A 22,870-nucleotide genomic window follows, 5' to 3' on the forward strand; every position below is an offset into this window, starting at 1 on the left:
ACTGGAATATTTTGTGGGGAAAAAAATACCTCAAGGGAAGCCCTACCGCCACCGCCGCTTCGTCAATAAATCAATAAACAGACAAACAAACAAACCAACCTACCTCCTGGTAAAAAGGCCGTAAGCACCGAGGACACCCACAAAGCTCAAATTATAATTGGAACCAATCTTAACAAGCCAGCATTCAGTGTGGCTTACCGTAACAAAATCTGAGAGCCTAAGACAGCGGTTTTAATTCCAGCTTTCCGCCATTTTTAAGGGGTGTGTGTGGGGGTGGGGAAGACTTCAACTCCCAGAATTCCTCAGCCGGCAAGCCGGCTGGGCTGGGGAATTCTGGGAGTTGAAATCCACTCATCTTAAAATGGCTAAAAGCTTGAGAAATGATTGAAGGAACGAGATGCGTCTGGTCTAATGAAGAGAAGGGCCAGGAGTGACAGAGTAACCGTCTTCCAATATTTGAGGGGGCCGTCGCAGAGAAGAGAGGGTCAACGTATTGTGGAGTCCTTGGTCCTCTCTGAGCTTGCTTGTTTTCTTGCAGACATTTCATTACCCTAACTAGATAACGTCATCAGTGCTAGCAAGGAGTGCGGTTTGCTATTTAATAAAGGTAAAGGTTCCCCCGCACATGCGTGCTAGTCGTTTCCAACTCTAGGGGCCGGTGCTCATCTCCATTTCAAAGCCGAAGAGCCAGCGCTTGTCCGAGGACGTCTCCGTGGTCATGTGGCTGGCATGACTAGACGCCAAAGGCGCACGGAACGCTGTTACCTTCCCACCGTAGTGGTACCTATTTTTCTACTTGCATTTTTACGTGCTTTCGAACTGCTAGGTTGGCAGAAGCTGGGACGAGTAACAGGCGCTTACTCTGTTACGCGGCACTCAGGATGCGACCCGCCAAACTGCCGACCTTCTGATCGACAAGCTCAGCGTCCTAACCCACTGAGCCACCGTCAGCCTATTCTCCAAGCACGGGACAAGAAGTCATGGCTGGAAACGTATCAGAGGTCCAGCCTAGAAACTGAGGAGAAATTTCCTGACAGGAATTAATCAGGGGAACGGCTTGCCTCCAAAAGCGGTGAATGGTCCAACACTGGAGGTTTTGAAGAAGAGACTGGACAGCCATTTGTCTGAAACGGTATAGGGTTTCCTGCCTGAGCAGGGGGTTGGACTAGATGACCTCTGAGGTTCCTTCCAACCCTATTATGCTGTGTTCTGTCTAAAATGAAATCTACCCTCCCTGTGAAGCAAAGTAGCTGACAGTTATACAAGCAAAAGGCCTTCCTAATAATGTGATAGCAAAGCCAGCAGGACATCTCTGATAAAACAGATGCGACCTGCTCAAAAAACACCTTGATGGGAAATTACGGCTCCTTACACCCTTTTGTTTGGTAGGACAATTCCACTCCTTCGTTGTTCTTCCTCTACCTCTGTGTCGGCTCCACCAGATAGACCAGAGATGTCCAGGTCATCTTCCTTAATCTGTACACTTTTTTCTTACACGGTGTGATGATGTCCCAGATACCTCTCTAAGTGACAGCTCAGGGGAATGATGAACCAGTTCCTGGTATGTCAGGAGCTGAGTTGACTGATGGCTCTGAGCAGCTGTCTGTGAGGGATTTGGCTGAAGTGCGCCTGCGGGCAGGGCAGCCCTGAGGCTCCAGGCGGGGGAAAGCATGCAGCTGCAGCCGGTCAGGGATGAGGGAGAGGAACTGCACCTGATCCAAGAACATGTAGGGCAGAGAAAAGGCAGGAGCAGAGGAGGTCAGCCAGATTACTCGTGAGGAGAAAGCCTCGCCCTTCTTGATGGGGCTGCGCCGGAGCGTGGCTATTTAGCACCAGCGGACAGATGAAGGCAATGCTGGGGGGGAAAAAACATGTTTTGTTTCCTAGCTGTGTGTTTTCTGGTCATTGTGATTCCTGCCTCACTTTGGATTGACACCGTGCCTTGACTTGGCTCTGTGCCTTGGAAACTCTGGACTTTTCTTGCCTCGCGAACTCTTGTGTTGTGGATTTCATTTTGCCTGGTGGGTTTATTTCGATTGAGAAACTTTCAAGCGCCTTGTGGATTCTTCGGGCCATTGCTCTGTGGATTGGCATTGTGACTGGACTTAATTGGGAGAGTTCTGGCTCTTTTGGTGGAGGGAATTGCTGGGGAATATTAATATTTATTTATTTATTTTTATTTTAATCCCATTTATATCCCGCCCTTCTCCGAAGACTCAGGGCGGCTTACAATTTAAGCACAAACCAATGTGCTTAGCAAAACTCACTAAACCACAGTTATGTTTGTGTGAGAGAGACAGCAGAACAACACACATGGTCTCTGATGTGTTTTGGCCTTGATACAATACAGATCATCTCCAGACAGCAGCTAAATAGTGCAATGTTACAGCTAAACAGTAACACAAGCCATTTTTCATGAATTTAGCTTGTCATTTTTCATAAATTTTCCCCATCAGGTATGATCAATTCTTGAGCTACTTTGCCACATGTTTGTCTTGCTAAGTATTATAGGTGAAATTGTTTGCCGCCATGTGGAATCAAAATACCTTGAGGAAACAACCCAATACAGGTAGTCCTTGACTTACAACCATTCACTTTGTGACCATTCAAAGTTACGACCGTTCAAAGCCACTAAAGGAATGGTTACAAGTCAAGGACTACAAGTCAGGTTCTAAAAGCTCTGCAGAAACTCAGCAAGAGAGAATGTCAAGAGTAAAATTTTCGCAGCTACGTGCCTCCTTGTTTTCATCTTGCCATTAGAGTAAGTGGGGAAGAGATGATGCTTTTGACAGGGTTAGAGAAACAAAACCTCTCCACTTCTTTGAAAGTTTGCTGAGAGAAAGCTGTCTGGAAACCTTTCAAGGACATTCTAGCAGGTGTGAAGAAGATAGCAGATGGTTCCCATAACAAAGAGAATTTGTTTGCATGACCTATGTGGACATTTGGGGGGCAGGGTTGGCTGGAAAAGTCATTGTTATATGCTATGGTAAGATGTATTGGGTTTTCAGAGTTAGTTTTCCTTCACCTATACCAGGGGTAGGTAACCTTGGCTCTTTTATGACTTGTGGGCTTCAACTCCCAGAAGTCCTGAGCCAGCATGGGGGAAACTTTGGCCCCTTCATGACTTGTGGACTTCAACTCCCAGAATTCCTGAGCCAACATGGGGGAAACTTTGGCACCTACATGACTTGTGGACTGGCATGGCTGGCTCAGGAATTCTGGGAGTTGAAGTCCACGAGTCATAAAAGAGCCAAGGTTGCCTACCCCTGATCTATACCATGCCATATATTCAATAAACCAGTAAACTTTTCAGAAATGAAAGCAATCCTGGGCGTTTATTTGGATATTCGAATCGGAGGTTGACAGGAGACATAACCTCTGAACTCCAAATCCACCAGAATATGGATAACTTTTATCCATGATGCAATCTGCTCTCCTTTTTTCCTCAGGAATTTAATTTTGGCATCTTCTGGAAAAAGCAGGATTGGGTCATAGAAAACAAAAGAGACACTTTAGGTTTAGTTACCTTAACAGGCCAGGCAGGGAGAGGTTGCAAGAAGGCCGCTTCATATGGATAGTCTACCATAGCCGAATATATCCATGTCCCTCTCAGCAATTCTTTGAAGTTGATGAGATCTGTTGTGGTTTTCAAGGGTCTACACAAATGAAATGTGTGGGAAAGCCACTGCAAGCCTTTCTCTAAAGAGAAAAAAAATATCAAGAAATTACAGTTCAATATATACAATACGGCAGTGAAAGTTGGACCATAAAAAAGGCCGAGCGCCAAAGAATTGAGCCCTTTGAACTCTGGTGCTGGAGAAGACTCCTGCAAGTCCCTTGGACTGCAAGTCGATCAAACTGGTCAGTCCTAGAGGAGATCAACCCTGACTGCTCTTTAGAAGGCCAGATCCTGAAGCTAAAACTCAAATACTTTGGCCACCTAATGAGAAGGAAGGACTCACTGGAGAAGAGCCTAATGCTGGGAAAGATTGAGGGCAATAGAAGAAGGGACGACAGAGAATGAGGTGGCTGGATGGAGTCACTGAAGCCGTAGGCGTGAGCCTAAATGGACTCCAGAAGATGGTAGAGGCCAGGAAGGCCTGGAGGAACGTTGTCCATAGGGTCGCAATGGGTCGGACACGACTTTGCAGCTAACAACAACAATATACACATCAGAGTTTCTCAATCTTGGCCATTTGAGGATGGATGGATTTCAGCATCCAGATTTCCCCAGCTTAGCAATTATTCTTTTTTAGCTCAAAGATGCTTTTTCAAAAGGCAACTGGACTTTCTTGTTTTTCTTTGAAAACGTTTCGCTTCTCCTCCAAGAAGCTTCTTCAGCTCTGACTGGATGGTGGGGGATGGAAGGATTTATACTCCTTGCAGACAGCTGGTCATTTGCATTCTTTTAGAGCAGACATGTCAAACCCGCGACGTCACGTCGCGCGACGTATCGGGACTGTTTTGCCATTGCCGGCAAGGGGCTGGGCGCGGCTTCTATGTGACACCTCTGGCCCACAGGCCGGCACTTTGACATCCCTGTTTTAGAGAGTCCTTGAGGCCACCCAGAGGTTTATACTCTTTGCAGACAGCTGGTCATTTGCATTTTTTCAGAGAGGCGTTGAGGCCACCTGGAGGTTTATCTATGTGATCAGGGTCACCTGAATGGTGCAAATGGGTGTGGGGTCTTTTTGGAACTGCAGAAAGGATTGTGTGTTGTAGACTGGAGATAGATGTTGTTGTATCCCTCCCCCTCTGTTAAGGGAGGGCTGTTCAGTTTTGACATAGATGGCCTCTTTGACCCCTTTTTCAAACCAGCCGTCCTCTCTGTTCAAAATGTGGACTTTGCTGTCTTCAAAAGAGCGGCCTTTATCTTTTAAATGCAGATGGACTGCTGAATCTCCTACCGATGGGTTTGTTCTCCTATGTTGTGCTGTGCGCTTGTGAAGTGGTTGTTTTGTTTCCCCAATGTACAGATCTGCACAAAGGCTCACTGCATTGTACCACCTATATACCACGTTGCTCAGTTTGTATCTGGGTGTTTTATCCTGTTCTGTACCAGCCTGCTACCGGCCCTGCAGAAAAGGCAGGGACAGCCCCTTTACAAGAAGGCAAGAGGCTGGAACTAAGCCTGCCAAATTTATTAACATAAAACAGAGCAAACAGAGCAAAGAGAGCAAACACGAACCATGAAACAGGAGCTATTCAAACGGTTGCCTTCAGCAAACCAGCCCTCCCACACATTCCCCTTTTAAACAGTTCAGTGCGTGGCTTCTCTCTGCCTCCTTCCGAGGTGCCCCATTGCCTTCCTCTGTTTACTCCTGATTGACTGCCTCCTGCGTCGGGCGTCCTTGAACAGGGCCAGCTGTGGGTCATCTTCATCCACGCTGTCAGGCTCACACAGCTGGGTCTACGTCGTAACCAGGTGGGAGGGGCCTGGCTGAGGGCTCTCATCAGCAAGCTCTCCAACACCCTCAGCAACCTCTCCAACACCCCCCTCCTCCTCCTTTGAATCGTCCAAACCAAATGCCGAACCCACAGGCTGACCCTGAATCACAACATATCCTTGGGGTGGACAAGCTCCTGCCTTAGTGTGTTCTTGGGTTTGAAGCGTGCACGTATGTTATATTGGCTGAGAATCTCTATACATATTCTTGGTTATGTTTCTTACCTGTCTCAGCAATACGTTTAATGGCTGCCCAGGAATTCCGGATGGTTTCCGAACAGCCGAGCCCACTTTTTCTGAAATCTTCAGTCACTATCTTATAAAAGGAACCACAAGGAGCCAAGCTGTCAAACTGCCAAATGGGGGCCGACGCAGCCAAAGCTCTGCAAGCAAAGAAACAAAATGCACAATAAAGGAAATCTAGAGCACCGTTCCTCAGGCTTGGGAGCTGGCTGTGGAATTCTGGGAGGTGAAGTCCACACATCTTAAAAGTTGTCAAGGTTGAGAAAGAATGATGTAAACCAGCATCCATGGCAACCAATCGACTGACGGCCATGCTTTGGACCAGCCAAGCAACCAGATTCCAGCTATGAGATGAGCGAAATTTTTCTCATGGGCTATTTTTCCGAAAAAAAGTAACCCCGATTTAGAATGAAACAACTCACCACGGCCACGGTACAACTTGCCACAGGACAACTCAACCATTACAAAAGTTAAATTAATGTCAATGGAACCGTGGCCAATAATAAGAAAAGAAAGAAAGTCAATCCAGAAATACAAGAGTTACAATAATTCTGATGAAAACCTGTTTACTAATAATAAAAGTAACTGAATGAAATGATTAATGCATTGTTGAAATGTTCCTCAGCCAGTTGTCTTAGACCAGGGTCTTCAAACTTGGCCCTTTTATGACTTGTGGACTTCAACTCCCAGAATTCCTCAGCCAGCGTGGGGGGAACTAAGGCCCCTTCATGACTTGTGGACTTCAACTCCCAGAATTCCTCAGCCAGCATGGAGGAACTATGGCCCCTTCATGACTTGTGGACTTCAACTCCCAGAATTCCTCAGCCAGCGTGGGGGGAACTAAGGCCCCTTCATGACTTGTGGACTTCAACTCCCAGAATTCCTCAGCCAGCATGGAGGAACTATGGCCCCTTCATGACTTGTGGACTTCAACTCCCAGAATTCCTCAGCCAGCGTGGGGGGAACTAAGGCCCCTTCATGACTTGTGGACTTCAACTCCCAGAATTCCTCAGCCAGCATCACTGGCTGAGGAATTCTAGGAGTTGAAGTCCACAAGTCATAAAAGGGCCAAGTTTGAAGACCCCTGTCTTAGACACACACGATTAGCATTGCAATTTGAGTGGCATCACTCATGTCTGAATTCTGCCACGTCTGAAGGAGAAAAGCTAAAAAAGATTCTGTGATACAAAATCCTCTCTTGGTGATGGCTTCACACTCAGTGTTAAAAAAAAAAGCAAGTTGTTTCCCTCCTAGACAAGTGCACGAGTTCAGCAAGTTATTTCAACTGCTTTTTTTTTTCTCTCCTGATTTTCATTCCTATTTCAATTTTAATTTTTGTATCCCTCTCGCCTTCTGTTTAAGGTGGTTTGTGTTAGAGAATAAAGTCCTCAGTTGCGGTAAATTCTTTTTGTTTCTTTGAAGGTAGTTCTCGACTTAGGACCACAATTGAGCCCAAAGTTCCTCTAGCTGAGCAAGACATTTGTTAAGTGAATTTGGCCCGATTTTACGACCCTTCTTGCCACCGTTGTTAAGTGAGTTACTGCAGTTGTTACGTTAGTAACACGATTGTTAAATGAATCTGGCTTCCCCCATTGACTTTGCTTGTTCAGAAGGTCGCAAAAGGGGATCACGTGACCCCGGGACACTGCGACCGTCATAAATGTGAGTCAGCTGCCAAGTGTCTGAATGTTGATCCTGTGACCATGGGGATGCTGCAATGGTCATAAGTGGGAAAAACTGTCATAAGTCACTTTCTTCAGTGCCATTGTAACTTTGGACTGTCACTAAACGCCCTGTTGTAAGTTGAGGACTACCTGCATTTATTAAACTTACATGCCACCCATCTCACTTTTAAACACACCAACTCATATACTGGATTATGCTGGACTCAAAGGAGAACTCCCACTAGAAAACTGTTACAACCCCTTGGTGGACCAGTCTCTTCCAATGTGGCCTTCTCCAAATTTATTTGTGCCGCACCTTTACAATTTTTATAAATAACTGAAGGCGGCAAATATTATTTTTTAAATTAAATTTATCTGCTGTCCATCTCGCATTGAAACAACACACATCCAACACACTTTCCTCAACAACAACAACCCTGTGAGGTGGGTTGGACTGAGAGAAAGTGATTGGCCCAAGTTCACCCAGCTGGCTTTCATGGTTATGGCGGGATTAGAACTCACAGTCTACTGATGATTGGCCCAAAGTCCCCAGCCAGCTTTCATGCCTAAAGCGGGACTATTACTCACCGTCTCCTGGTGATTGGCCCAAAGTCACTCAGCCATCTTTCATGCCTAAGGCTGGACTAGAACTCACCGTCTCCTGCTGATTGGCCCAAAGTCACCCAGCTGCCTTTCATGGCCAAGGCAGGTTCTTGAATTCATGGCCTCCTGCTTTCTAGGATTAAATCTAATCTAGTAATCAAAAATCACCAGTGGAGAAATGTGAAGCTAGCTACAGAAACTAGCTGGTCCTCTGTAGTTCCACAGGGGATGGTGCCATGTTGCTCTAGACTCACCCAATTACTAGGTGGGGATACTTCATTCGGAACCAGGCAGCGAGCATTCCTCCATAGGATCCCCCTATGGCTATCACTGGAGTATTCTGCGTTCCAGGAATCGTATTTTTCAAGTGCTGGATAAGTACTGCAAAATCAGCCAGAGCTTGCTCTGAAGTCAAGTAATTCAGATGCTTGGCATCCTGAAACAAGACCACAAAACATTTTTATAGGACCGTTAGAATATTTCTAGAGACTCTAGAAAGAGTGCAGAGAAGAGCAACAAAGAGGATCAGGGGACTGGAGGCTAAAACATTTGAGGAACAGTTGCTGGAATTGGGTATGTCTAGTTTAATGAAGAGAAGGATGGGGGGGCATGATAGCAGCCTCCCAATATCTCAGGGGCTGCCCCAAAGAAGAGGGAGTCAAGCTATTCTCCAAAGCAACTGAAGGTAGGACAAGAAGCAACTGGTGGAAATTAATCAAGGAGAGATACAAGATTAAAATATGTACAAATTAAACGGATCTTGCCCCCAAACTAGCAACAATCATTGAGTTCTCACAGGTAAACACTAAATCCCACAGGTAAACACTAAGCCAGAATTTTATAACCACACAACCAACTAACCAGGATGGCCTAGCCCTAGATCACGCCCAATGATAAACGATAAAATGTAAGAACCCACCTTAAGTAAGCCAAAATGAAACCACATTATAGCTGAGTTCAAAGTATGAGCTCAGCCTTTGACCTCTTTGAATAAGGAGTGATACTTACACTGTATGACTTATTTCCAAAAGGCAAAGACTCCCCATAATATCGGTGTTCGGCAAAAACCAGGATCGCGTCTAATTCTTCAGCCACATTCCACATGAAACCCTGGAATGTAGCAAAGATTGTGTGTGTTTTTTTAAAAAAAAATTAATAAGTCAGTAAAAAGTAACCTTGGATCTTTCAACCTTTGTACTGTAAAAATATTTTAACGGGATAGGAGATATTTTGCACCGTGTTATTTGCAAACCAGGAGATGTCCCCTTCATTGCCAGTGTAGAAGAGGATGGATCCAACGTCTTTCTTCCAGTGCTGATCTGCTAGGAGGTAACGCTGCTTGAAAGTGCGATCTTCAGCAAAACCAAAGTGATCGATCTGAAACAACATGGGGGGAAAAAAAAACCTTACAGAATACAGAACAACAGTGTTGGCAGAGACATTGGAGGTCTTCTAGTGCAGCCCGCTGCTCAAGCAGGAGCAGGCAAGAGGTAGGCAACCTTGGCTGTTTCATGACTCGTGGACTTCAACTCCCAGTATTGGCTGGCTCAGGAATTCTGGGAGTTGAAGTTCACGAGTCATAAAAGAGCCAAGGTTGCCTACCGCTGACCTATACCGTTCCAGACAATTGGCTGTTCAGTCCATTCTTGAAAACCTCCAGTGATGGAGCATCCACAACATCTGGAGGAAAGCCGTTCCACTAATGTTCTCAATGACAAGAAACCTATAAACTAAAAGATGATGAGAGCCTTGTTCACAAAAGTGTTTTCAGCAAGAAAAAGAAGAAGATTGGGCCATCTGAGAGACTTGGTTCATCCAGAGGGATTTCTGGGGGAAGGGGGAACTAGACATCAAGACAGAAGTCCCCCTAGCTGATTGGCAGAAGTGTCCAAGGGCATTGAGGAAGGGTGAGTTCGCAGAAAACTGGCAGCTAGATTAACAGAATATCAGAGTTGGAAGGGACCTTGGAGGTCTTCTAGTCCAGCCCGCTGCTCAAGCAGGAGAACCTATACCATTCCAGACAACTGCCTGTCCAATCTCTTTTTGAAAACCTCCAATGACGGAGCATCCACAACTTCTGGAAGCAAGCTGTTCCACTGATTAATTGTTCTCAATTACAAGCAATTTCTCCCTAATTCTAGATCAGATCTCTCTTTGATAAGCTTTCATCCATTACTTCGTGCTTTCAGAATAGATTGACCCACTCTTTTTTGTGACAGACCCTCAAACGCTGGAAGACTGCCATCACATTACCCCTACTCCTTCTCTTCATTAGAGTAGACATATCTAGTTCCTGCAACCGTTCTTCATATTTTTAACCCCCACTCCCCCAATCATCTTTATTGTTGTTCTCTGCACTCTTACTAGAGCTGTGACAGCTTTTTGTATTGCAGGGACCAAAACTGGATGCAATATGTGTGGCCTTACCAAGGCTTTATAAGGTGGCATTAACACTTTGCGTGACCTTGATTCTATCCCTCTGTTGATGCAACCTAGAACTGCATTCTTCCTTCTTTGACTGCAGCCCAAAAGGGGGGGGGGGGAACTATGGACCAAAGACAGCAATAGTGCTCTCTCTGCATAAATATTATTTAAAAGCATCTAGAAATTAGTGCAATGTAGAAGCTTCCAATTAACCTAGCTGTGAAGTTGGTGACATTAAAAAAAAAAAGCTTTCCAGAGATAAGCAAACACACTGGACTGGAAGAAAAAATAAATAAAAAGAGACAGCAGATGGAGCTGTTAGGTAACTTAAATCTCTTTTAGTCGAATTATTCTGACCTTATCAGAGCCAGACTTTAAACAGCGTATCAAACCGCTGTGAGCTGGTGTTTTCTTAAAATGGTGGATAATCCTGCTCGTTTTAGCCCAATCCAAGCACTTCAAACTCAGCTTATTAAACTACTAAAGACTCCCGAGACTTTGTTCAGAATGCAGCTGTGAGAATAGCTGATGATGATCATACATATTCTAATGTATCTTCCAGGACTTAAAGGGACCCCCCCCCCGACCAATATTGATGGTCTCCATATCTTCAGGACCTTTCGAAAGAGTGTCAAACTCAGGTGGGGGCAATCTTATTTCCACAGAGATGATGTTATACACGGAGGGACCCACCACAGGGAAGGGCCTTCTTCATCCAGTCAGTAAGAGAAAGGGCCCTAACATTCCCTACCGCCCCACTCTGGTGGGTCTGATAGATATGATGGTGGAAAGAGGGTCCTTCAAATCACCTTGTCCCAAAGCCATGTAAGGGTTTTAAAGGTGTCCCAAAAGTGCTTTTTTAGGAGGCCACTAGACTTTCTTGTTTTTCTTTGAAGACATTTCGTTTCTTATCCAAGAAGCTTCTTCAGGTTCTGACTGACTGGTGGGGAATGGAAAGATTTATACTCCTTGCAGACAGCTGGTCATTTGAATTTGTTTAGAGAGTTGTTGAGGCCACCTGGAGGCTTATTTACCTGTGTCCTCAGGGTCACCTGAGTAGTGCAAACGTGTGTGGAGCCTTTCTGGCTGCAAGATCCCTGTAGTTGCATTTCGTTTCTTATCCAAGAAGCTTCTTCAGGTTCTGACTGACTGGTGGGGAATGGAAAGATTTATACTCCTTGCAGACAGCTGGTCATTTGAATTTGTTTATTTTATTTTTTTTATTTTTAATTCCATTTATATCCCGCCCTTCTCCGAAGACTCAGGGCGGCTTACAAGTTTAGCAGTAGCCTTCATTCTATGTATATGCCTGCTTATTAGGGCTTTCACACACACCCCAAGCGGCTTATTACAAAGTCAGCTTAATTGCCCCCAACAATCTGGGTCCTCATTTTACCTACCTCGGAAGGATGGAAGGCTGAGTCAACCTTGAGCCTGGTGGGATGCGAACCTGCACTAATTGCAGGCAGCTGGTGTTACTTAAGGAGGCATTAGCCCACTGCTCCACCAAGGCTCTTAGAGAGTTGTTGAGGCCAACTGGAGGCTTATTTACCTGTGTCCTCAGGGTCACCGGAGTAGTGCAAACGTGTGTGGAGCCTTTCTGGCTGCAGGATCCCTGTAGTTTGCAATGTTTTGGGGAAATCAGTTTATACTCCCACACCATTCGAAGGATGTTCATGCCAAAGTGCATTGCCAAATGTCTATGGAGATTCTCAGTCATCCAAGTCATGGCTGTCCCAAAGGTGCTTTTTTCAGGAGGCAACTGGACTTTTTTTTTTTCTTTGAAGAGGTTTCGCTTCTCATCCAAGAAGCTTCTTCCGCTCTGACCAAAGTTTCCATTCCCCACTTAATCTGGTCAGAGCGGAAGAAGCTTCTTGGATGAGAAGCGAAACGTCTTCAAAGCAAAACAAGGAAGTCCAGTTGCCTCCTTTAAAAAAGCACCTTTGGGACAACCGAGAATCTCCACAGATATTCGGCTTTGAAGGTGACACCCAGAACCTTGAATTGGACCCAGAAGTAAATCAGAAACCAGTGCAGCTTGAGAAAGGTCACCTGTGTGCAAATCCACACTTGCACAAAGCCAAGCAGTCTGCTGCATTTTGAACCAATTGAAGCTTCTGGATAGTTTTCAAGGGCAGCCCCGTGTAAAGCCCATTGCAGTAGTCCAGATTTTTTTGGGGGGGGGGCGACTATGGTTTGGATGATGGTGAGCAGGCCTTGTTTTCTTTTTCCTATAACACAGTGATTGTTTTATTATGTTGGTGGCATTTAGACAGGCTATTTTAAAAGCTAAGGAAAGAGGAAAAAAGAAAAGAAAAAGGAGAAATGAAATCGCGCCAAAAAGACTTTCCCCCTTACACAATCAGGAAGCCCGCTTCTTAATATAGTCACTCGTGGCCTCTTTGATTTTTTTTCCCTCCAGATGCTCGTGAAAGAGCAACCGGTTTTTAGCAGCCCACTAACAACTCTAACAAAAATAGCCATTTCAAAAATAAAAAAGCAGAAGAGGAAAAAAGAATGAAAACTGAATTGCATATCTCTGTGGGTTATAATAATCCCAAATTAGGAAGGCAATGGCACCAGGTGGCTAAAACTGGCTTCATTAACCCTCATAGATGAAAGACATAGGTATGCAGGAGTCAGCAAAAACGGAAAGAAAATTGTCCTCTTCTACATTAGGGGGGAAAAAAACCCAAAACACAGACAATTTACTACAGGGGTCTTCAAACTTGGCCCTTTTATGACTTGTGGACTTCAACTCCCAGAATTCCTCAACCAGCGCGAGGGAACTATGACCCTTTTATGACTTGTGGACTTCAACTCCCAGAATTCCTCAGCCAGCGTGAAGGAACTATGACCCTTTTATGATTCCTCAGCCAGCGTGAGGGAACTATGACCCTTTTATGACTTGTGGACTGTAAGTCCCAGAATTCCTCAGCCAGCGTGAGGGAACTATGACCCTTTTATGACTTGTGGACTATAACTCCCAGAATTCCTCAGCCAGCGTGAGGGAACTATGACCCTTTTATGACTTATGGACTGTAACTCCCAGAATTCCTCAGCCAGCGTGAGGGAACTATGACCCTTTTATGACTTGTGGACTGTAACTCCCAGAATTCCTCAGCCAGCGTGAGGGAACTATGACCCTTTTATGACTTGTGGACTGTAACTCCCAGAATTCCTCAGCCAGCGTGAGGGAACTATGACCCTTTTATGACTTGTGGACTGTAACTCCCAGAATTCCTCAGCCAGCATGAGGGAACTATGACTCTTTTATAACTTGTGGACTTCAACTCCCAGAATTCCTCAGTCAGGCACGCTGAGAGTTGAAGTCCACAAGTCATAAAAGGGCCAAGTTTGAAGACCCGTGGTATAGGGTGTCATGCTCAAGCAGGGGGTTAGACTAGAAGACCTCCAAGGTCCCTTCCAACTTTATTGTTCTAGGTCCTATCCCAGCCTTTAGTTTCCCCTCATCCGTTTCATCAGGTTGGTTCAGAGAAGGAAAACAGTGCCTTCCTACAGAGAGAAAGCATATCCATTCACTTTTAACTCCTTTTATTCTTTGTTTTGCTATGCTACTTAGCACTTCAACTGTTTTTTCCAAAGAATCATCTCTCTCCCCGCATTTCAAAAAGCTCGGTTTTGCACTGAGAAGGAAAGGAAATTGTGTCAACTTTTCTTATGTGGCAAACCAACTCATACGTTGTTTTTTTCTGGGTTCGTACTTTTTCTGTAGTCACTTCCTGAAATGAACCTTTATTGTCAAAGTACAACTATGTGTACATTGAGATTAGCTGAGCCTCCCTTTGTGCTCCCACCCACCCCCCAACACACAGTGACAACAAACCCTCCATCTTACTACACCATGTGAACCAACTACACCACACACCGGCCTCCCAAGTCAATTCTGCATAAAATTCACAAATGTTATTTCTCCTTCAAAAGCCTAACAGCCCACGGATAAAAGCTGTTTTTCAGCCTGTTGGTGCGGCTGGCTATACTATATCTCCTACCAGATGGTAGGAGAGTAAAGAGATATTGTCCAGGGTGTGAGTCGTCCCTGAGAATTTTCCTCACTCTTCCAAGGCAGTGAGCCCTGGCGAGGTCATCCAGTGGTGTCAGGGGACAGCCCACAATGTCTTGTGCTGTCCTCACCGCCCTCTGTAATGCTTTCCTATCCGCGGCTGTCAGACCAGCATACCAAACCACAATACAGTACGAGAGGACACTCTCTATAGTAGACCGGTAAAAGAGGGTCATTAGCCGTTGTTCTACCCTGTTCTTCCATAAGACCCTGAGAAAGTGAAGCCTCTGTTGGGCCTTTCTAGCCACCTGGGTTGTATTAACTTTCCAGGCCAGATCTTCACAGAGGTAGACTCCCAGAAATTTAAAGAAGGAAACTCTCTCCACACAGTCCTCCCCGATGTAAAGTGGGGCAGGTTCCTCCTTTTTTCTCCGGAAATCTAGCACCATCTCTTTCATCTTGCCGATGTTCAGGTGCAAGTTGTTGTTACTACACCACATGGATAGTTTTTGTACCTCCGCCCTGTATGCTGTCTCATCCCCACCTGTAATGAGACCCACCACAGTTGTATCATCTGCGAACTTAATTATCGCAGTGGATGGGTCAGATGATACACAGTCATATGTGTATAAAGAGTACAGGTAGGGGCTAAGAACGCAGCCCTGTGGTGAGCCGGTGCAAAGCTTCAGGGGGGTGGACAAAGCAGACCCGACCCTCACTGTTTGTAACCGGTCCCTAAGAAAGTCTTGAATCCAATCGCAGATGGCGGGGGAGAATTTCAAGTCAGTCAGCTTCTGGATGAGAATGCTTGGCAAAATGGTGTTGAAAGCCAAGCTGTAGTCAACAAAAAGCATCCTGACGTAACCTCCAGGTTTCTCGAGATGACTTGCTACAGAGTGTAAAGCAGTAGCTATGGCATCGTCTGTCGACCTATTTCCCCTGTAGGCAAATTGATGTTTATCAAAGTCCAGTGGGAGGCATGTCCTGAGATGTTGGAGAACCAATCTTTCATGACTACAGACGTTAACGCAATAGGTCTGTAGTTGTTCAGGCACTCAACTGCGGTTTTCTTGGGGACCGGGACAATGGTAGCTGCTTTCAAGCACGATGGCACACATGCCGTTTGCAAGGAGATGTTAAAAATCCTTGTCAGGACCCCTGCTAATTGATCGGCACAATTCCTAACCACTATCCCCAGCACCCCATTGGGGCCTGCAGCTTTGCTGGGATTCACAGCCTTCAATACAGCTCTCACTCGGTGTTCACACAGGGTGAGTGGCTGAGAATAGAGAAGGCCGGCCAGCAGAGGCTACGGCAGGGGTCAGCAACCTGAAACTGTGAAAGAGCCACTCGGAACAGGTTCCCTCACAAAAGGAAAAACTGGGAGCCGCAAAAAATGTGTGCACATGCGCATACATGCGCGCATGCACAGAACAGGGTTTGACTGAAGAGTGGAACCAAGGCGAGATATGCACTTACCCTGGATATTTGAATTGATTGGTTGAACTTTTTTAGTCCCACTTTTTTTTTTTTGGACTGCACATGGCAGAGGACTGGGAGCCGCAGGAGATGGCTGAAAGAGCCGCATGCGGCTCCGGAGCCGCGGGTTGCAGACCTGTGGGCTACGGGGTCTGCTCTTTTAACCTCGTAGCGGGCGAAGAAGATATTCAGCTCCTCAGCCAACGAGGCATCGGTGTTAACCATGCTCCTCGTACTGCCCTTCCCTTCTACCACGTTCAAAAGATCCCTCAGGTCTCCTTTTCCCTCCCCCCCCACAAGAAACAGGAACATCAGACAAGCTATGCAAATTAGCATTTGCGATAAAGAAGCTGGACTTTATGGCTTGTTTTGATGTCTGAGACATTTCCACTTTCAGGAACACCCCAGAGAAATTTAGTATGCACAAATTTATGCCTACCCCTAACACTGACAGCTATCACCCAAACTTCATCCTGAGCACATCACATCCTGTTAAAATGTTTCCCAGCTTCCAGACTGGAAATTCACAATGCAGACAGTCTGCCAGGAATAGCCAATAATATCCCCTTCCTCTTTACTTTTTTTTTAACTTTTTTTTCAAAAAGTTAAAATACAAAACTCCAAAAAAAGATATTTTTCTTAAAAAAACAGACAAAAAAAGAAGACATTAAAAACTGCAATAAAAACACCCATCCTCTTTACTGATCCTCTTACTTCCTAAACTTAAACTTCTTACCTAATTTAAGCCTTCCAAATCTATTCGTCTGTTCTGTTCCTGTGTCTTAATTCCCCAATGAAAGGGACATTTTTTTTCCTAAAGTATTCTAAAAGAATAGTTCTATTCCAGAAAGAAACAGATGGATCCCACAATTTCTAGAGGCAAGATGAAAGGTAAAGGTAAACATTCCCCCGCACATGCGTGCTAGTCGTTTCCAACTCTAGGGGCCAGTGCTCATCTCCGTTTCAAAGCCGAAGAGCCAGCGCTTGTCCGAGGACGTCTCCGTGGTCATGTGGCCGGCATGACTAGACGCCAAAGGCGCACGGAACGCTGTTACCTTCCCACCGGAGTGGTCCCTATTTTTCTACTTGCGTTTTTACGTGCTTTCGAACTGCTAGGCTGGCAGAAGCTGGGACTAGTAACAGGCGCTCACTCTGCTACGCGGCACTTGGGATTCGACCCGCCAAACTGCCGACCTTCTGATCGACAAGCTCAGCATCCTAACCCACTGAGCCACCGCGTCCCTTACTGCATGGTTATGCCCATGTAATTTCAGAATTCAAACTGAACTCAGGAGTCCTATTATTCTACCTTAGAAACATAAAAAACGCTGCTGCTACATGAATGGCCATTTAATATAAACTATACTGTGCACAGTATTTCATCTGTTACGCGGCACTCGGGATTCGACCCGCCAAACTGCTGACCTTCTGATCGACAAGCTCAGCGTCCTAACCCACTGAGCCACCACGTCCCTTTCTAGAGGCAAACCACTCCATTATTTAATTGTTCCCTCTGTCAGGAAATTTCTCCTCAGTTCTAGGTTGGATCTCTCTTTAAGGATCTTCCACCTGCTATTTCTTGATCCTGTCCTCTTCTGCTCCTTCTAACCCATCCTTCTCGGTCACAGCCCCAGCCAAAAAAGCTAATACAATCCTTGTTTGGATAAAGAGAGGCATAGAATCAAAATCACGTGAAGTATTAGTACCGCTTTATAAAGCCTTAGAAAGGCCACATTTGGAATACCGCATCCAGTTTTGGTCACTACATTACAAAAAAGATGTTGAGACTTTGGGGAAAAAGTGCAAAGAAGAGCAACTAAGATGATTAAAGGCCTGGAGACTAAAACATATGAAGAATGGTTGCAGGATTTGGGAATGGCCAAGTCTAGAGAAAAGAAGGACTGGGGGGCGGGGACATGATAGCAGTATTCCAGTATTTGAGGGGCTGCCACCAAAGAGGAGGGGGTCAACTTATTTCCCAAAGCATCAAAAGGCAAGACAAGAAACGATGGATGGAAACTAACCAAGGAGAGAAGCAACCTGGAATTAAGAAGAAACTTCCTGACAGTGAGGACAATTAACCAGTGGAACAGCTTTGCCCCTAGAGGTTGTGGGTGCTTCATCACTTGAGGTTTTTAAGAAGAGACTGGACAGCCACCTATCTGAAATGGTATAAGTTCTCCTGCTTGAACAGGGGGCTGGACTAGAAGACCTCCAAAGTCCCTTCCAGTTCTATTCTGATTGAAGTACCAGAAGACAGCTGTAGTCCTTCACCCATAGTCCTTCTCTTCATTAGGGTAGACTTCCCTAGCTCAACTATTCATCATACAATTCAGCTTCCAAACCCCTAATCATCTTTGTTGCTCTTCTCTCTTCTCTCCTCTTCTCTCCTCTCCTCTTTTCTTCTCTCCTTTTCTCTCTATTTCTAGGGTCTCGACATCTTTTGTGTTTTGTGGTGACCAGAACTGAATGCAGTATTTCAAGTGTCGCCTCACTTGTGCAGTATAGTATCCTCCTCATAGCCACTGACGTCTTCTAAATGGTTTTCTTTAATATTCCCCAATTGTCCCCCACCCCTGCATCACATACAATGCGCTATTTGTCCTTACTTCTTTTTGATTTGGATGCTCTACTCAACCTGTCAGGCTGATGCCAACAATGCTGCAATTGTCCTGGTGACCCACATTGATCCTCCTTTGAGGATAAGCATTTACTAATAATTACTGTACGTGAGTATTCCTCAGAGTAGGCAGACAGAATGTACGTTGTAGGACTAACCTTATACCACACCTTCTTTCTTATACCAAATTTATTCTCTCCCTTATGTAATTCAACATCTCTTCAATTAGAGGTTGGGTGTGCATTTTGATAATTCCAAGGATGATGTAATGGTTAAATGTTGGGAGTTAGTTTCAGGTCACCCTCAATAACCAAAGGTTACTCTGGCCCAGTCTCTCTCAGTCCAACCCACCTTCCAGAGTTGTTGATATGAGGATAAAATGAAGGGACCTCATGGAGGAAAAGTGGGATACTTCTAATAGACAAGTAATGCAAGAAGTACGCTGGAACTGGAGGAAAGGACGGGAAACAGGTTGCAAATGAACACTTTACTCAACTTATGACCATTATGATTATGTAAATACCATTATGTAAATACCCCAAAAAGGTATTTACAACCTGGATTTGAAGCAATGGGCCTACATTTATGGCGATTTGCAGTATCTCACAGTTGCATGGCCATGGTTTGCTGTCTTTTTTCTCAGAAACTGAATAATAATAATAATAATAATAATAATAATAATAAGAAGAAGAAGAAGAAGAAGAAGAAGAAGAAGAAGAAGAAGAAGAAGAAGAAGAAGAAGAAGAAGTAGTAGTAGTAGTAGTTGGAAAGGACCTTAGAGGTCATCTAGTCCAACCCACTGCTCAGGCAGGAAACCCTATACCATTTCAGGCAAATGGCTGTCCAGTCTCTTCTTAAAAATTTCCAGTGTTGCAGCATTCACAGCTTCTGGAGGCAGGTTGTTCCACTGGTTAATTGTTCTAACTGTCGGAAAATTCCTCCTTAGTTCTAGGTTGCTTCTCTCTTTGGTTAGTTTCCATCCGTTGCTTCTTGTCCTACCTTCAGGTGCTTTGGAGAATATCTTGACTCCCTCTTCTTTGGGGCAGCCCCTGAGATATTGGAACTCTGCTATCATGTCCCCACTCATCCTTCTCTTCATTAATCTAGACATACCCAATTCCAGCAACCGTTCCTTATATCTTTTAGCCTCCAGTCCACTGATCATCTTTGTTGCTCATCTCTGCAGAGTCTCAACATCTTGTTTTATATTGTGGCAACCAAAACTGGATGCAATATTCCAAGTGTGGCCTTACCAAGGCATTATAAAGTGGTATTAACACTTTAAGTGGCATTAACAGCTTATCTCGTATTCTGCTATTCAGTCACTGGCCCAATGCATTTTTGAATCTTACAACTCATGAAAACAAAAGCTGCTGCATTGCTGCCAGTGTGGACTCCTAGCAGCTGTGATAGAGATGACAATCAACAGTCTGACTAATCATTAATAACTTGATGCTCCAATTTCTTTTTAACACCGTTTTCGCTGGGCGTCCATCGCCACTCCTAAACAATTTGCTCAGGTTTGTTAAACCTTCCCTTTTATCGATGTAGATGGGTTCATGACTTGGCCTATTGCTTCGATGAAGTGACACAGAGTTCATGCCCCCCCCCCACAAGCCAACTGAAAGAATACCCAAGAGAAATTCAACACGGTAGGATCTTCCCTTTAAGAGTCCTTCAAACCCTTCAAGACAACGGAAAAAAGTTCTTTTGCCAGATCTTCGGTGCCACAGTGACCAACTATTTTTAACCGGCGACTCTTTTCATCCTGCTGGGCTGATGAACTAAGGGATGTCTCTTAATGAGATTCTGATGCAAGTTTCCTCTTGTTTTGAGTCGCTCTCCGATTTTAAATGGAAAAAGCAGACTTCCCTGCAGGCAGATGTTGCCTGAAGATTGCTTTCCAGGCAGCTCAGTACTGTATCTTGGTGCCCCTTCTTTACAGTTTATTGCACTAAGGCTGGAGAACAGGCTAGAAAACTGCCTTCACTTCAAATGGTGCTCGGCAATACTAGACTTAATAAAGATGCATATCACATATATGGTATAAGTCAGGGGTAGGCAGCCTTGGCTCTTTTATGACTTGTGGACTTCAATTCCCAGAATTCCTGAGCCAGCATGGCTCAGCTTGGAAACCTCTCCCTTTCCCCACAGCATGGCTGGCTCAGGAATTCTGGGAGTTGAAGTCCACAAGTCATGAAGGGACCATAGTTCCCCCATGCTGGCTCAGGAATTCTGGGAGTTGAAGTCCACCAGTCATGAAGCAACCAAAGTTTCCCCCATGGTGGCTCAGGAATTCTGGGAGTTGAAGTCCACAAGTCATGAAGGGGCCATAGTTCCCCCATGCTGGCTCAGGAATTCTGGGAGTTGAAGTCCATGAGTCATGAAGGGGCCAAACCCATTTGCACTACTCAGGTGACCCTGAGGGGACAGATGAGCCTCCAAATGGCCCCAATGACTCTCTAAAAGAAGGCAAATGACAAGCTGTCTGCAAGGAGTATAAATCCTTCCACTTCCCACCATCCAGTCAGAGCTGAAGAAGCTTCTTGGATAAGAAGCGAAACGTTTTCAAAGGAAAACAAGAAAGTCCAGTTGCCTCCTGAAAAAGCACCTTTGGGACTTTAAGATCATCAAAATGCCACATCTGCCTGTCTCATTTCCTTGGAAAGGACTCAACAAGGGGACAAAAATGCCAAATCCAGTCTAAACATCACCACAAACTCCAGTATCTATTCAGTCCTGTTAATACCGTATTTCCCCGAAAATAAGACCTGGTCTTTTATTTATTTATTTTTCTCCAAAAGAAGCATTAGGATTTATTTTCTAGTTAGATCTTATTTTCAGGGAAATGCAGTACTAAATGTGTCCGTCTGGCTGACGATCTTAACTGGGGCTTATTTTTGGGGTAGGTTTTATATTACAAGCATCCTGAAAAATCTTGCTAGGGCTTATTTTCCGGTTGGTTTATTTATTTATTTTTTTTCAGGGAAACACGATAGCTACTCTAATTTTATTGCTTTCTCTGCAAATTTTCTGGCACGTATCTGAACGTCCTGGGTCAGCTGAAGAGTTCTGGAACAAACACTTCTGCCTTTTGAAGGAACGCCATACTTACAAAGCATAAAGTGTAAAACAATAAGGCAATTTAACAGCTTCCAAACACTATGTTTACACGATACTTTTAAGAAACACTTTGGTTTTTCCAGTTCGTACCCCTCGGTACAAGGAGTACATATCAAGTATGTTTAATTTACCAAAGGGTATGAGGTGGAACCATCAAAGACAGCTCCAGAGAATGAGAAGACTCTTTTCACAAAACTTTTGAACGGACAAAACTGTATTTCAAACTCGGCAGATCTGTCGTGAATCAGATTTTGAGACAGATTAATTCAGGCATTTTTTTTAATAAAACATGAATTTGTCTATCAACATTAGGACCAGGGGTGACATGATAGCAACATTCCAATATCTCAGGGGTTGCCCCAAAGAAGAGGGAGTCAAGCTATTCTCCAAAGCCCCTGAAGGAAGGACAAGAAGCAACGGATGGAAACTAACCAAGGAGAGAAGCAACCTGGAACTAAGGAGAAATTTCCTGACAGTGAGAACAATTAACCAGTGGAACAACCTGCCTCCAGAAGCTGTGAATAGGAATACCGATTCACTTAATGATTGCTGCATCGGCTTAACGACCATTCCAACTCTGTTACTCTTACTGAAACTACTCCATACCTTTCGCCCACTAATGGTTTTATTTTTGTTAACTGCCAAGAGTTTGTAGGTGTGGCTAGGGGCTAAGACACAGCAAAACATAAAGGAGTAGGAAGGTCAGAAAGCAATTACTGTAATTGCCAAAGATTTATTTCCATAATTAATCATACAAAATATCATGACCAAAATCGTTTAGGTGGTGCAAAGGAAACCTACAAAATAAATGGGATGTTGATTTACTAAATAGATAAACATGTTACTTTGCGCTGCCGAGAGCAGGAGGTGGCATACTTCATCCAACACTGGATTTTATTTTTTATGACTCAAAAATAAACACGTTTATGGACAACAGTCAGCCGATAATGATCATGGCTTAAGGTTCATCACTTTCACAACATAGTTAGTCCTCGACCTATGACTGTTTAATGAAAATTCAAAGGGTTGACCGCCTTGGAAAAACACTCCCAACCCGTCACAACATGCCCGCACAATCACATTATCACAATTTAGGCAGTTGGCTCGCATTTACGATGGTGGCAGCATTTTGCATTCATGGAATCGCAATTAGAGTCTTTCCTAGCCGGCTTCTCACAAGCAAAGTCAAATTGGAAAGCCTACTGTATGTGATTTACTTAACCAGAGTAAAAATGGTGATTAAA

The 22,870-nt window shown here is 44.6% G+C and overlaps 1 protein-coding gene across 1 annotated transcript in view; it reads right to left on the bottom strand.

The window, feature by feature from the left end:
* Positions 1–22,870, bottom strand: part of PRCP (prolylcarboxypeptidase) — a gene marked incomplete at its 5' end in the record, with an annotated part of 43,120 nt that overhangs the window by 8,063 nt on the left and 12,187 nt on the right. The window contains 5 exons of the mRNA XM_083362140.1: positions 3,527–3,699; positions 5,672–5,829; positions 8,211–8,392; positions 8,965–9,066; positions 9,193–9,333. Coding sequence (XP_083218266.1) covers positions 3,527–3,699; positions 5,672–5,829; positions 8,211–8,392; positions 8,965–9,066; positions 9,193–9,333 — 756 coding nt within the window. The remainder of the gene's footprint in view (positions 1–3,526; positions 3,700–5,671; positions 5,830–8,210; positions 8,393–8,964; positions 9,067–9,192; positions 9,334–22,870) is intronic.

This window comes from Vipera ursinii, assembly GCF_947247035.1.
Source record: "Vipera ursinii genome assembly, chromosome: 4".
Taxonomy (NCBI): domain Eukaryota; kingdom Metazoa; phylum Chordata; class Lepidosauria; order Squamata; family Viperidae; genus Vipera; species Vipera ursinii.